Raw genomic sequence first — 16013 nt, forward strand, 5'->3', positions numbered from 1 at the left:
AAATTTTTATTAAATCATTAAAGTTTTTAATCAAATTAATTAATTTTTATACTAATTGGATTTGATTGATTTTAATATTAGTTTTTTTTAATACTTTGGAGTCTCGAGGAGAGTGCGGAAATAAACGGATGAAACCTACATGTTATTTAGTCCCACATCTTAATTTTGAAACTTCCTAATGCTCTATAATAAGATATGAGTTACAGCATGATTGCAGCTCGTAGGATGAAGTGATCGGATTACATGATCCAGGAAAGTCCCCGGGTCACTCAACGCAGCGATGCGTCCGCTTTGATGCGGCCTGTTGGATCTGATCTCAAACCCCATTCAGGGGAAGGCCGAGACCTGCGTGGAGCCTTGAGATCAGATCGGCAGATCTTGACCGTTCTCTCACAGTAATTCACTTGGCCCAGGATTGGGTTAACATAACGGGGCTCACACTCCTACGAGCAATCTTTTTTTTTTTTGTTCTTTGTGTTTTTTCGTGCTTCGGTTGGCTATGGCTTCATGCTATGGGACATCCATCTGGTTAGTTGGTATCCATCAACAAGTGTGAGTGAGCGAGCTATCTGTTGAATCATCCAAGCAATGTGGGCATTGCACTGCTTAAATCTACTGAAGAGCTAGGCACTTCACTTTCACAGTACAAACGATGGCCTTTCGAGTAACTGAAAAAAAGATGTTTCTGTTAACCTTCCTCTGTTTCGCCGGACAAGTGATGGGCAGGGAATCGAAAACTCTCCTCGAAAAGGAACTGTTAGCGGAGGAAAAGCTAAAACTGATCAACAAACCTGCAGTCAAGACCATTCAGGTTTTTTCATTATTTGTAGGGAAAACCTTCAAGACTTTGATGTAATCTAATTGTGTTTGCTATTTCTTGAAAATTTTCAGAGTGCAGATGGTGACGTAATAGACTGTGTCGATATTTACAAGCAGCCAGCTTTTGATCACCCACTTCTCAAAAATCATATCATCAAGGTACATATGAGCTTTTTCATGAGCTAGATAAGATAAATAGATAAATGGTTGTGGATTACTACAGATGAAACCCACTGACGATCACTCAAGAAGGAGGAGAGATAAGGATTCCTCTCAGGCTACTACTTCGACGGGCCTAACGATCACACAAACATGGCAAAAGAGTGGAACATGTCCCAATGGAACAGTACCAATCCTCCGCGTCCAACACCATCACTTGCTCAATGCTCCTTCCATCGAAAACTATGGCAGGAAACCATGGAATGGGGTTGTCGAGCACGAGCTCCATTTATCTAATCGGACGATAGGTGCTGGTATCGAAGGCTTGCACGCGGTCAGTCCCTGTCAAATTCCATTGCAATTCATTCACAAAGTCATCGCATCATGCCTCTGAATCTGTTCTTCTGATATCCAGTATGCAGTGCTAATTGGAAGCGGATACAACTACATTGGCGCCAAAGCAAGCCTCGGCATCTACAACCCCAGGGTCGAGGCTGACGACGAATACTCCACTTGCCAAATTTGGTTAAGGCATGGAGGGTATAACAACTCAGAGTCCATTGAACTTGGCTGGATGGTCAGTGTTCTTGATCTATACGGTGTTCTGTATACATTTGACACCAGTAGCTAGTAATCCTTTTGCCCTCTGATCTACCAGGTCAACCCCAGTGTTTTTGGTGACAAGACGACGAGATTTTTCATCTACTGGACAGTATGATTTTCCTCTAGCTTCCATCTCCACACTGATCCTATCTTCTTTCTTCAATCGCACAGGCCGACTCAGGGAAGGAGACAGGCTGCTTTAACCTCCTTTGCCCGGGCTTTGTCCACACGAGCAGCGAGATAGCCCTCGGAGCCGCCTTTTCCCATGTCTCCGGCGACGGACTTCAGTATGAATTCTCACTAGAAGTATGGAAGGTAAACGAGCTAGGATCGACATATAACATTTGGAATTCCAAGTCGACGAGCTCAAGAATGTAATTTTCAGGACTTCGACGACGAGAGATGGTGGGTGGTGTACGGCGACACTACGGTCGGGTATTACCCAGCTTCCCTCTTCGGAGGGCTGTGCAGAACAGCCACGTTGGTGTTCTTCGGCGGAGACGTGTACAGCCCGAGGATATGGAAGTCGCCGCACCCGTCCACCGCCATGGGCTCCGGCAGCTTTGCCTCCTACCATTTCATGGGCGCCGCTTTCATCCGGCAGCCGAGGATCAAGGACTTCTCCGGGTACTACAAGTATCCTGATCCATTCGGAATCTACATGAACCAGGCAGACTGCTACAGCGCTGAGAATTCCGCAGAGATTCTGTGGACGGAGCCCCTCCTCTACTATGGCGGGCCGGGTTGGAGATTTCCTTTCTGCCAGTAGATTGATCCCATCATCATGCCATTTGTGGCACTTCTCGTAAAACTCTTCAGCTGCTAGAGAAAAACTGCAGAAACCATCGAGAAACATGGCAAAATGAAGGAAACATGTTTCACTCAGTGTGAAGAACAGTCGGATACAAATAGGCTTTCACAATGTTAAACTGCAAAAACTGAAACCACATAAATCTACTGAACAACACGACATTGAGCTGATCTAGAAGCTAGAAAGAGAATCGGAATACAAGAAACTTCCACTGCTCGAGTTTTCGGAATCCCCAGCATCATAGAAGAAACATACTGACATACTGACCAATGAACTGCGCGCAATAATCAAAAGCTAGACATCACCGCAATATACTGACATACTGCACAATAAACTTTCTATGATCAAAGGCACACTGCAACCAGCAAAAAAATTCACCAATCTAGACAATGATTCTTCGATCCGTTCTCTGAAGAATTCGAGAAGTGCAGATAGATCTTAATGAACAATCCAACATCACGAGTGGTTCGAACACTTCAAACATATGATATGTCTTATGAGATATTCGAATCCTCGTTGCATAGGAACTAGTCCTACTTTCGCATTGTGTCTCAGAGGGCAAGGTACTACATAATTTTTTTAATAATATAAATATTTAATTTTTACGATTCAACTATCTCATGTTTATTACATGAAAGAAAGAATTGTTTTGAAAGTTAAATTTTAACTATTAACTTTGGATGCATCCATCCATATTGCACTTAGATTAACTACTTAATATTTTTTGGTGCTTTATATTATTGAAACCAAACATATTAAAAATACTTAATATTTTTAAAAATTAATTAATTTAATTATGGACCGAATTAATTAATTTCTTTTAGGTCGATTTAATATTAAGAATTTGACGGTTCAGTTGATAAAAAAATAGTTAATCTAATTTTAATAAATTTGATTTGGTAGATTTTAATCAAATGTTCACCTTTACCCATGCCATAAGCAATATTTATCATATATATATATCCAAAACCCCTTTTTTTTGGTGCTTTGAATTACCGAAACCAAATTTTGCTTATAATAAACTTGTCAAATATCGAGAAACTTTTATTAAAAAAAAAAGAAAACAAACAATAAGAAACTTTGTACTCCTAATTAGGTTAGGAGTTAGTCTTCTATATATATTTTTACATAGCAAGGCTCCAATCTTATAGTCGTGGGTTTAGGATTCGAACCCAATGTTTTTCTTGCTTTTATACAATAGTAGTAAAATATTTAAGAGAATAAATAAAAATTCAGAGTTCAGATTTTAATAACACAGATATTTTAAAAATTATTTTAAAATATGCATAAGTTGTATTTTACATTTATCCAACAAATAAAATTTTTTTTAAAAAAAACATCTATTTTAAAATATTAATAAGAAAAAATTTAAATATTTAGATTATAAAAATATATATATATATTTTTCGTGCTTTGGTTGGTTGGCTAGGGCTTCATGCTATGGGACACCCATCTAATTAGTTGTATATTTAGTCCCACATCTTAACTTTCAAATTTCGTAATGCTTATAAATAAGATATGAGTTACAACGACCTTGCGGCTCGTAGGATGAAGTGATGGGATTTGATGATCCAGGAAAGTCCCCGGGTCACTCAACGCAGCGATGCGTCCGCTTTGATGCGGCCTGTTGGATCTGATCTCAAACCCCGATTTGGGGAAGGCTGAGACCCGCGTGGAGCCTTCAGATCAGATCGGCAGATCTTGACCGTTCTCTCACAGTAATTCACTTGGCCCAGGAATCGGGTTAACATAACGGGGCTCACACTCCTACGAGCAATCTTTTTGTTTTTTTTGTTCTTTGTGTTTTTTCGTGCTTCGGTTGGTTGTGGCTTCATGCTATGGGACATCCATCTGGTTAGTTGGTATCCATCAACAAGTGTGAGTGAGTGAGCTATCTGTTGAATCATTCAAGCAATGTGGGCATTGCACTGCTTAAATCTACTGAAGAGCTAGACTCTTCACTTTCACAGTACAAATGATGGCCTTTAGAGTAACTGAAAAAAGGATGCTTCTGTTAACCTTCCTCTTCCTCTGTTTCGCCGCACAAGTGATGGCCAGGGAGTCGAAAACTCTCCTCGAAAAGGAACTGTTAGCGGAGGAAAAGCTAAAACTGATCAACAAACCTGCAGTGAAGACCATTCAGGTTTTTTCATTATTTGTAGGGAAAACCTTCAAGACTTTGATGTAATCTAATTGCGTTTGCTATTTCTTCAAAATTTTCAGAGTGCAGATGGTGACGTAATAGACTGTGTCGATATTTACAAGCAACCAGCTTTTGATCACCCACTTCTCAAAAATCATATCATCAAGGTACATGTGAGCTTTTTCATGAGCTAGATAAGATAAATAGATAAATGGTTGTGGATTACTACAGATGAAACCCACTGACGATCACTCAAGGAGGAGAGATAAGGGTTCCTCTCAGGCTACGACTTCGACGGGCCCCACGCTCTCACAAACATGGCAAAAGAGTGGAGCATGCCCCAATGGAACAGTACCAATCCTCCGCGTCCAACACCATCACTTGTTCAATGCTCCTTCCATCGAAAACTATGGCAGGAAACCATGGAATGGGGTTGTCAAGCACGAGCTCCACTTATCGAATCGGACGATAGCTGCTGGTATAGAAGGCTTGCACGCGGTCAGTCCTCCTCAAACTCCATTCCAATTCATTCACAAAGTCATCGCATCATGTCTTTGTATTTGTTTTGATGTTCAGAATGGAGTGTTGATTGGAAACGGATACAACTACATTGGTGCGAAAGCAAGCATCGGCATCTTTAACCCCTGGATCGAGGGTGAAGACGAATTCACCACTGGCCAAATTTGGCTAAGGAATGGAAGGTTTAACAACTCAGAGTCCATCGAACTTGGCTGGATGGTCAGTGTTTTGTCTATATAAAATTTCAAATTTGACACTAGCAGCTAGTAATCCTTTTCCCTCTTATCAGGTAAACCCTAGTGTTTTTGGTGACAAGACAGTGAGGTTTTTTGTCTATTGGACAGTATGTTTTTTTTCTAACATCTCCATTTGTAATCTTCACATGTTTTAAGAACTAATACACATACACATACTTCCCGAATCGAACAGACCGACTCAGGGAAGGAAACGGGCTGCTTCAACGTCATTTGTCCAGGCTTTGTCCAGACAAGTAGCGAGATAGCCCTAGGTGCTACCTTTTCTCAGGTATCTACATTTAGCGGACCTCAGTACGAATTTCTGCTAGAAGTCTGGAAGGTAAGCTATAACTTTAACTTTCAAATTCAGAGACTAATACGTAGAAGGTATCATAGCAAACTCAAAAATGCATTCTTCAGGACTCAGACAATGAGAGGTGGTGGGTAGTATACGGCGATACTCCAGTCGGATATTATCCAACTACCCTTTTCGAAGGATTGAGCAGATCAGCTACTTTGGCTTTATTCGGCGGAGATGTCTATAGTCCAAGGATATGGGATTCACCACACCCAACCACTGGCATGGGCTCTGGAACCTTTGCTTCCTATCATTTTCAGTATGCTGCCTTTATTCGACAACCGAGGATCAAGGACTTCTCTGGATATTACAAGTATCCTTACCCATATATCACCCACAGCAACCAAGTAAACTGCTATAGTGCTGAGAATTTTGCAGAGACACTCTGGATAGAGCCCCTCTTCTACTATGGTGGTCCGGGCAGGAACTATCCTTTTTGTCTGTAAATTGATCCCAAAGTAGCTTTTGTTGCACTTCCGATACAGTTCCTAAGCTGCTCTGATGCATTCATTGATCGTATTGGTCTTCAGATAGAAACTTAAACTTGAATCAAAATCCAAAAAGAAACCTTGCAAAATGAAGAAAAGTACTACCAGATTAGAGTGTTTCTGATGCTTCTCCTGGGAGAAAACATTGTAGAAACCTCAAATTCATCCACAATTCTGGCAAACAAAACAGATTCATGGAGGGGAAGCAGAACAAGCTAATCTGAGTCTGATGTTCCCGAGTGAGAATCAAATGCCGTCAACAGTTTCACAAGATGCTCTCCCATGTCATCGACTTCATCTTTTCCAAAGCCCCAGTCACAGAGCAATCCAGCACCAGGAGCTCCTCTTGCTATCCCAAACTTGCGTAGATCCCCTGACCTTTTCTCCAAAAAAGGCACAATAGCACAGCTTGACCTTAGTCTAGTAGCCACGGGGATAGATTCCACATCAAGCGATCCTCTTTGTCGAACCCCTTGAACTGCATCGTACTCTAACTCACCATGTCGACTGATTTTGCTCCCAAAAATTGATGGGAATGGAAGTGGTACCGGGAGAGGACAGAGAGCCACTGAAAGGCGGGAGAACAAGGGTTTTGAAGGCTCTCTTTGATATGCTGCAGATACTGAATCCTCAACTTGAGATAGTGTTGCTCGATGACCATCTGCAAAACCCAGCCCAGCAATAAGTCAATAGATTATAGTTAACAAAAATAGACCAAATATAATGTACATAGCACATTCAGATCCATCATATGGAATTTTCTTGTTTTAAATACATCAAATAAAACTCAAATCACGTATGCAAAATCAGGCGAAGTAGCTAAAATATTGACAAAATTCATAAATAAATAAATAAATAATATTTTAAAATAAAATTGAAGGGTAGGAAACAGTAACGGTTACCAAACTTGGGAAGCAGACTTCTGTCACTAATCAATACAACCTCTGATCCAAGGAAATTACTCTAAATTTTATTGGTCCAGAACACTACATTTGCACAGCCGTGGTAACTTGAGTAATAATTCCGACGTTCACGAAATTCAGCTGTAATTCCCTCACTCTAGACGGAAATTTCTACAAGATTCTCAAAATCCATATTTGGGGGATAAAGAGTCTTACATCAAAAACAACAGAACAAGAAGTCAGATGAAAATCACTGATTGTAGAAAAAGTTGAACAAAATAGTTTATCTCATACGCAAAAGGTAAAAGAAAAGGAAAGGGAAAAAAAACAATTTCAAACAATCTTGTGCAGCTGCAGCATAAATGTTGACATCAATATTTAATATATTGAGATCAAGGAGAACCCATACAAAGAAACATTAAAAGATATGAAGAAGAACCTGAATAAAAGGCTCCTTGGACAACCAAGGATTCTGTAGCTAGTAAATCCTCATTATCCTCTTTAAGTTCAGGGGTCAATGGACGTAAATTTCTGAGAATAGTCCCTTGATTATTCTCCTCTGTTAGAAGAGAAGCCATTATTTTAGTTAGAGTTATGGTGCATGATGAAAAACAATGACAGAGACATTCTTACCTATCAAAGACGGAGGTGGCATTGCTATGTCCAAACTTGTCACCATATTTTGCCTAGATTGACCAGAAAGTGTGTAGACAATCTCCCCAACATCCATAGCACCAGAAGCGAAGGCCGAACTTGTAGCAGGGCCAGGCATTTGCATTCTAAATGGATTACTAATACAGTGCATTGAAGCAGCATATACAGCACTGGTGTGGTAAGGCTTATGATCTTCCACCAACAGTGGAGGGGACAATGCTCCTTAAATTTGAAGTAAAATGTTAACTTAAAAACAAAAACTAGAAAGACAAGCATGTAAAGCAAAAACTGAAAATAAGAAAAGGAAAGAAAAATAATGAGTTTCAGCGAAGTGGATGTGGATGCATTCTAGGCAAAATTTGCAAAGTGAAGGACTTCAAAATTGCAGTGCAGATTTTTTGTTTTTTTTACTATGTTCAATTCAGATTTTCACAAAAGCTTGCATACTTCTAACAGAAGGCAGCCCAACTGGTATCATCAAATGACAGTAGGAAGATAGCCTTGAAAAGGAGACAGCGTCATGAAGAGCTCTTGCAATAGATGATTTCTGATTAATAGCATATGCATAAGCACAGGGATCTCTTACAGAATAAAGCAGAACAGGCGTATTTGTGTACTCATCTGCAATATCTTCAAGAATTTCTACAGCTACAGCAGAAAAACCTCCAAAATCATCAACAACAAATTGGATACCCTATGAAGCAAAACGGTAATATCAGCAGTGAAACTCTGATAATAATGCCATATCATGATCAAATTGAATGGATTTTAAAAAAAAAAAAAAAAAAAGAGAAAACCATTAGCTTCTCTCAATTATATTGAGGCAATACACATTTTTGGATAATCAATTCAGAAAAAAGTCTATAATAATCAACAACAACTTGGATACCCTGACAATCAAAACACAATTTCAGCACACACACGCATCCAACCTGAATATGATCACACTCTTCAATAAAGAAACGCAGTCTCTCATTCATCTCTTCTAGCAGCAACCCTCCTGAGAGAACATCCTTACCGATTCCATAATTATCAAACTTGTTGATGTCTGTCCATGAGCTATTAAGTTCATACAAGCTCTGAGGATGATAATGAACCTTGGAAAAATCTGTCCAAAACTTAACATCATTTTCAAGGCATTCAACCCGATCAATATCTTGAATCGGCTTCGTAAGACTGCTTCCAGGATCATCCTCAGAGACATCTAACTTCCCATGCTCTTCCTCAGACAAGCTCTGCAGAAACAAATTCTTTGGGTGAGGTTCTGCTACCAATCTGGCTACATTTCCTGTCCTGTCCATTATGTAGATAATGCATATAAGATAACATTAAAAACATAAAAATAAAAAATATAGACTATTTGAAAGGGGTATCTTGACCAATTGTGTTCACTTATATTATTTAAGCAACTTGCAACTCTAAGGTTGGAAAAAGTTGTCATACCGTATCAAGAGAAACTTATGAATTGTGATGACTTTCCTAATCAGAATAAATCATTCATGCACAAGCATAAGGCAAGGAGCAAAACTGGAAAAATAACTACAAATATTGATATTCATCAAGTTAAAATTTAAAGCCTAAAGTCTGCAACACTTGCTTGGAGAGTAATCCTAACAATGTTTAAAAGTCAAAAGTAAGTAAAACAACCAAATGATGCATCTTTACATTGTGATTTTTATTTCTGTTTGCCAAAATATTACTGTAATTTTGTTTAGTTTCAGATTTAGTTTGATATATTACTACAGATGAGACATTCCTCAAAATTCAGATTAAATTCTGAAAATTTCTTCTTGAACATGACCATATCATAAACCTATGTTATATTGTTTGGTGAAGGCTGAAACATCATACTGTGTGTCTATGAATAACTTAGAAACGACAATTCAGCAACTAAGTAGATAAGGGATGTGTGAACTTGTAATACGCATGCAATGATAGAAAAATGTGAATATTACATAGTATGCAAATATTTAGTATGTGATTTTACCAACTCCATTAAATAGTATGTGGATATTACATAGCATGCAAATATTTAGTATGTGATTTTACCAACTCCATTAAAATTACCATAAAATTTGACCATTATACAAAATTGGCTTTTGAAATTAGAAAACCAATTATCCCCCGAATGCTATATGATGGTTGCAGTGAGTCTGAATTCCAATTGCATAATTATTTTGATGGTCAAGACCCAACTCAAGAAGTCCATTTGGATTCAAATAGAAATTGAAATATAACCTTTAGGAGTTGTCAATTTAAAAAGAAAGAATGCAGCAATGGTGAAAGGATTGGACAAACTTTAGAGGCTAATCTGAAGTTTGCTCAGAAAAAATGACCTTTACCATGTCAGGATACCAGGATCAGGTGATTGTATATGATCATACAGAAATCCTGAGAGATTTAGAGAACCCAAAGAACCTGCAATTAGTGAGAGAAAATTAAGACATTCGAGATCATGACAACAACATTTGTGACAACCGCATAAGAACATAGTACAAAAAACAACCACAAAGAAGGAAAACTAACCATGTTAGTGTCAAATTAGAAAAAATAAAAGCATTATCATCAAGGGGCAGTTAAAATTTCATTCAATGAAAAAAAGAGAAAAGACCTTAAGATTGAATTTTAAGGACCTAGAGGTCACAAGTTCGAGTTGCGAAAACAACCTCTTGCAATGTAGAGTAAGACTGCATACAATAGACTCTTCCTCGAGACCCCATATTCTTGGGAGCTTCGTACACCAAATTGTCTTTTATATGATTTGATCTTTATTCATAGGGAAAGCAAATATAATAAAAAAATTATACCTTTGATAAAAGCATCATTTTCCACAAGGTACGACGAAAATATTTCATCACTTTTATTAAAAAAGGCATCATTTTCCACAAGGTACGACGAAAATATTTCATCTACTTCAATACATATATGATTGGATTTTATTCATGGGGAAAGCAAGTATAATAAAAAATGAATATTATAGCTTCAATAAAGCTTCAGCGTGATGCCTTCAGCTGTAATGATCTCAAACACTAATCTCAGAACCAAAGTTTTCCTTTTTTGTATCAGTTATTTATATTTTAGTTATGCTTGCTTTCTGCTTTCGTATTGTTCCATTATTTTCCTTAATGTTAACTATTAAGCATTGTTCTTGCATTAAAGTCTTGTCAAATGCTTATGTCGTCCGCCTTCTTACTGAAGAATAATTTACAGTTTTGCATTTTAAAATTTTTTAGTTTAAGCATTAGATATTTAATTGCATTAATACCTTGAATGTAGTCTTACAGTTATATTTTCAAAAAATGGTTGAAGTTTATGAACTCATTCATGGAACACAAACATTAATGATTTAGTTGGGAACTGTCGAATCAATTCCAAATATATCAGGTATGCCCATCATAGGGTTGGATACCAATACAAGCAATATTGCACTACCGGATGATCCAATAGTAGCATCCACCACCCAAGCTGAAGAGTATGAAGTCTGGACAGTGGCGAGCCTCAAGATACTGACAATACTGAAGTTTTTTCAAGTAACATACGTAGGAGAATGGTGCTCTTTGGACCTCATTCAACATTATTTATTAAATAGCAAACTACAGGTAGAATGAAAAATGTAAGAAATTTTTATTTTGCAAATGGAACACATCATCTTATTAAATCCCACAAAACTAGAATTGCTACTACCCTAGTTACTTATCTGTACACCTAGTAGTGGTACTTTTAATATCTTTTATAAGAAAATGCTATAAAAGGACTTGATTAATGTATAAAATCAGTAAAACTTGGACCCTATAAGTAGAATGGGTTAAAAGAATGGGTTCTTTTTTGCTCTATAAATGACTCAAACCCTTGTTTAAATCTTGTATTATGTATTTCCTAGTCACATAAACCTGGTATAACTTGGACCCTATTAGTAGAATGGGGTTAGAAAAATGGATCTTTTTTTACTATATCAAATAACTCAAACTCATGTTTAAATCAATGTTCAATTGAAAAATATTTCCTTGTGATGTGAGATTGTTCATTTCTGGTTTTGCATCAGTTACTGTCAAAGCAACTATATGTTGCATCAGTTGCAACTAGCACAATTAATGTTGCATCTAGTATCAAAGTGAAATCCTAATTTGGTATTCAAGACTGTTTTGATCACCTATAATATCTTCTCGTCCACCCCATCACTTGCTACTTTAACCTGCAATCACTAGAAACTACAATACACACTAACCCACTAAAGCCATTACCTCTGCATGTTAGTACTCAAATAGTTCAATGTTGCAACAATTAAAATCGAAGTCAAACCCTACTTTGGTATTCAATTTTGTTTTAACTCCTTTTGCCTGATCACCTACAAGTCCAGCACATCACTTGGTGGCTACTCTAACCTACCACTAAAAGAAGAGTAGGATGTCTCGCCTTAACCGAGGCGACTATGCTTCACTAAAAGATCTTCGCAGAATCGCAGTTGTGTTGCTCGTGGTCTAACACCCAATGGAGGAGGATTACCTAAACCTAGGGGTGGAAAATTGCCCATCTTCTGCCTCGCTTTATCTTCTCTCCTAGGAAGAAGGTGATAGCTTGCTAAAAGAAATCTCACAGTTGTGCCACTCATCATTCCGTGGAGATAGGATTCCAACCCATTTTTGAAGCAATGGTAGGGGTATAAACTTTATTGCAGCCCATTTAGTTTGTTGGTAAGCCAATGCAACATTATGTTATGTTCATGTTAACAAGCACAAAACTGTTTTTCAAACTATGACATAGAGTACAATAGTGGCATACAATGAATGTCGATTAGTTGGGACTACCACGGCATGCAGTGATTATTGTAGTAAAGTGGGCATTTGATGGATGTTTCTTTGAAAAACAATGACAAAATTGACTGGCAGCAGTTGGTCTTCAGCTGAAAAAGATGATTATTTACATGCAGAACAAGCTTGCATTGGGTGGGTAAAAAGAGACATCATGGATAAAAAACCATCCTTACATTTCCTCAAATGCAACATTTCACCTTTTTTCTCTGAATCATAGAATAATGAACATAACTAGCAAAGGTAGATAAACAAATAGATAGATATGTCATATAACTACAAAGTGAATTATTTCAAAATACAGAAACAGATTAATAGTATCTAGATATAAAAATGTTGATATTGCTAACACAAAAAAATTGACAAACCAAAATACATTTGGTAAACAATTATAGAATGAAACCTTTGTTGTTCTTTGCCCTGGGTAAAGTATGCTCTTTTTAAACATGTTAGTATTCTCGTCTCATTTGAGATCGAGGTCCGCACTTTTTCTAACAATTGAAAATTTTATGAGATTTTTCTTCTGTGTCAAATAACAATTTCAGCTCATTTAAGACAAACACATCAATGTTCAAGAGTCTACTTCCGATTGCCTATAAGATTTATAGATAGAAGCAGGTTTATTCTACAGGTAAACTTGCTAACACAATTTTTGGAATGGAAAATATGAATTTATTACTGCTATCAAGGATAATTATATCCCTAAATTAGAGTTGTATTAGCATAAATAAACAATGAAAACTTCATCACCTTGGAAACCAACAGACAACAAACGAGGACAGTATGTAGGAATGCCCTGCAAAAATATAGATAATCTATCTGTAAGCATATCAAATGGTATTGGTGTAGACAATGATTAGTTGATGCAAGTAAGCATTTTGTCCCCTCAAGAAGCAACTGAAGGTCAAATGAATGGTAGGAATCCATGAATAGCACACCTATTTACAGTTCCAAGCAAATAAGACTGTCCTACCTTTGCCTCAAAAACTTGAAGAAATTATTGCTGAAACATTTTAAATTATATTAAGCCCTCAATAACGAATTTCATTTAGACTAGACTGTATATCAAGCACAGGTTAATAGTTGACGAACATTGCAAAGTGAAAGATGTTTGCAGTTTATGTAGTATAAGAGCAGATAATAGATATTAATTAATGTGAAGTTGTAGAAGAATACAGTTACGATGAACTTCTGTCTTATGCATGCTAAAGAATTAGCATGCAACTCCTCATAGAAGTAAAATATGAGAGATAGAACAACATAGAATCTTTTCTAAGGCCAAACCTAATGGACTGGAAGAGGAAATGTATTAAATTTGAATTTAGAAGGAAATTTGTAATGTAGGGCACTATGTAGGCATTAATTGATATCAAGGACCCAATGTAGCATGTTTGAGATGAAAAAAGAGCAGAAAAAATCATTATAAATTTCTCTATCAGATAAGTGAATGGTCATGAAAATGACAGAACACGAGTATAAAGTACATTTTTCATTTGATGGTTTGAAATCTAGAGCAACAGTTTATAGCTATTTTTTTTGTGGTTGGAAAAAAGATGTGCTCACTTTCTAAGATATTAGACATATCTATGACATAAAATATATATTTCTAATCCAGTTAAGAGAAATTGTTATAAACAATACACATATAAGCTCACCTTTTGTGTTTCGCCGGTCCGATAAAGTACATCCGTGTCTAAGTATGAGCTCTTGAAAAGGGGATCTCCATTGGGTTCCTCTGCGAGTCCAAGCAACTCATCCTACAACATCAAAGTCAAAGTTCAGGCAATAACTTCATTACATGGTACCTTGCATTACATTCTGAGAAATAAGTACATGAGAAGGATTCTGATGCTAGCATCCACCTTTAAGCAGCAGTTGGTAAAAAACTATGATATTTAACACTACTTATTTGCTGAATATTATAGTATATAAAGTAGGACTATCATGGTTGTAGTACAAAAAAAAAAATAGTGAATTCAAATTTTCTTACATCAGATTCACCCAAGTAACTCATTGATTATTAAAAATTTACTTATTTCAGCATTGCTTCAAAGGCTTCCTAAAGCGAACAAGAAAGTAATCACTATTCCACAAAAATTATGAAACCAAGCATCTCCTAAGATACCTGAAAGTTCCAAAAATGAGATCCAATGAAATTCGCATAAGTACCAACTTGAATTGTCACAAGTTCCCGCATTGTCAATAGCTTCTGTTGAACAAAGACCATTTAAGTCAGGACTTATTTTTCCTTGATCAATGAGGTACACATCTGAAAATTAGCATACCACATCATAATATATAAAAAGGAAACAACAAATAATAAGTCACAAAAATAAGATGATGAAGGCCAAGATAACAATTGAAACTTGAGAGAGAGAACCATCAAGATAGAACTGCTGAATGCATCAAATAAACTCATAAGTATTAGAACATTTGAGTCAGACATATTGGATAATTCTTAGCTTTGTTGAAGGGAAAACCAAAAGGGGGCAATCATCATAGCTGTCAAAATTGGCCGATACCGATATGGATCATCCAAGTTGAATCCTATCGGCAATGGATGAATATATTCTTCCTGAGAAATTAGTCGTCTCATATAGATTGATGGAGAAGTTGCAACATGATCGATATCAGGTGGTAGAGTTGTCTCAATCCTGACTATAATCACTAAAACTCCTTACATATAAAATTGTATCATCCAACAAACGTTACCTAGAACTGTATATGGTAAGAATCTAAAAAGGTAGCAAATTTGACCACTGATACATATAAAGCATTAAAATGGAGAAGGAAGAAAAGATGCTCGAATTGAATAAGAGAAAGAAAGAAAGACAAAGTAGAGCAGGATAAGATTTTAAACCCGGCGCCGAGATCTCTCCTCTTTACTCCTGCTGCTGAGCACCCCTCGAGGCAGCCACCTGAATCCGCGAGAAAGCTCACAGCTTGCTGGAGAAAGCCGACGCTTACATCCACGGGATAACCTGGTCTGAGCTGGGGGCTCCGCGATTTGATGTGGTCGGGGCAGGTATGCTGATGGCGAACCCGATGGGGAAGAAGGCGTCGGTCGGCTTGCGACAGCGTTCCGTAGCCGCGAGTGCTAAACCGTGGTTCCGGAGGTTCGCAGGCTGCGTGGCCCTGACACAGCTCGCAGCGGAGGGAATCCGTAAGAGTGGGGAATCCAACTCGGGAGCTTGGTTCGGCAGGCGGCAATGGCGGCGCCGATGCACAGAGAAGGAAGCAGAAGCAAGAGAAAGGGCTGGGCAGCCAACCGCCTCAGGTATTGTGTGTGTTTGGGCGGAAGGGGTGGGAAGTCAAGCGGAAAATATAATAAATTTGCTTTCTCCGTTTAGATTCAAAGCCCAGCCCATTATTATTAACATTTGCTAAATTTGCAATTTGGTCCTCCTATTTTTGTAGTTTGAAGTCAAGTTTGGTTCTCTCAAAGTTGATAGATAATATATATAAATGTGAGTTCCTCCCTATCGTGTAAAACTCATATTGGTTGAGAGAGTA

At 37.5% G+C, this 16013-nt stretch overlaps 3 protein-coding genes across 3 annotated transcripts; 2 read left to right on the forward strand and 1 right to left on the reverse strand.

Annotated features, from left to right (window-relative positions):
• The first annotated feature begins 652 nt into the window (after positions 1-652).
• Positions 653-2350, forward strand: LOC141827087 (protein neprosin-like). Its single transcript, XM_074714359.1, has 7 exons — positions 653-811; positions 892-1000; positions 1167-1312; positions 1394-1555; positions 1637-1690; positions 1753-1896; positions 1967-2350. Exons 1-7 carry the CDS (start codon positions 653-655, stop codon positions 2348-2350), a joined length of 1158 nt encoding a protein of 385 aa, XP_074570460.1.
• A 2020-nt stretch (positions 2351-4370) lies between these two features.
• Positions 4371-6094, forward strand: LOC141827088 (protein neprosin-like). Its single transcript, XM_074714360.1, has 7 exons — positions 4371-4535; positions 4616-4702; positions 4767-5033; positions 5112-5273; positions 5344-5397; positions 5484-5630; positions 5711-6094. Exons 1-7 carry the CDS (start codon positions 4371-4373, stop codon positions 6092-6094), a joined length of 1266 nt encoding a protein of 421 aa, XP_074570461.1.
• A 98-nt stretch (positions 6095-6192) lies between these two features.
• LOC141827620 (uncharacterized) lies at positions 6193-15759 on the reverse strand. Its single transcript, XM_074714910.1, has 10 exons — positions 15361-15759; positions 14626-14709; positions 14156-14257; positions 13251-13296; positions 10035-10110; positions 8625-8985; positions 8140-8386; positions 7672-7914; positions 7478-7597; positions 6193-6797 (listed from the first exon to the last, which is right to left on the reverse strand). The coding sequence occupies exons 2-10, from the start codon at positions 14695-14697 to the stop codon at positions 6352-6354; spliced, it is 1713 nt and encodes a 570-aa protein (XP_074571011.1). The 5' UTR covers positions 14698-14709; positions 15361-15759; the 3' UTR covers positions 6193-6351.
• Positions 15760-16013: the final 254 nt, after the last annotated feature.

This window comes from Curcuma longa, chromosome 4 (assembly GCF_044706935.1).
Source record: "Curcuma longa cultivar G26 ecotype Majalengka, Jawa Barat chromosome 4, ITB_CL_G26_1.1, whole genome shotgun sequence".
Classification (NCBI taxonomy): Eukaryota; Viridiplantae; Streptophyta; class Magnoliopsida; order Zingiberales; family Zingiberaceae; genus Curcuma; species Curcuma longa.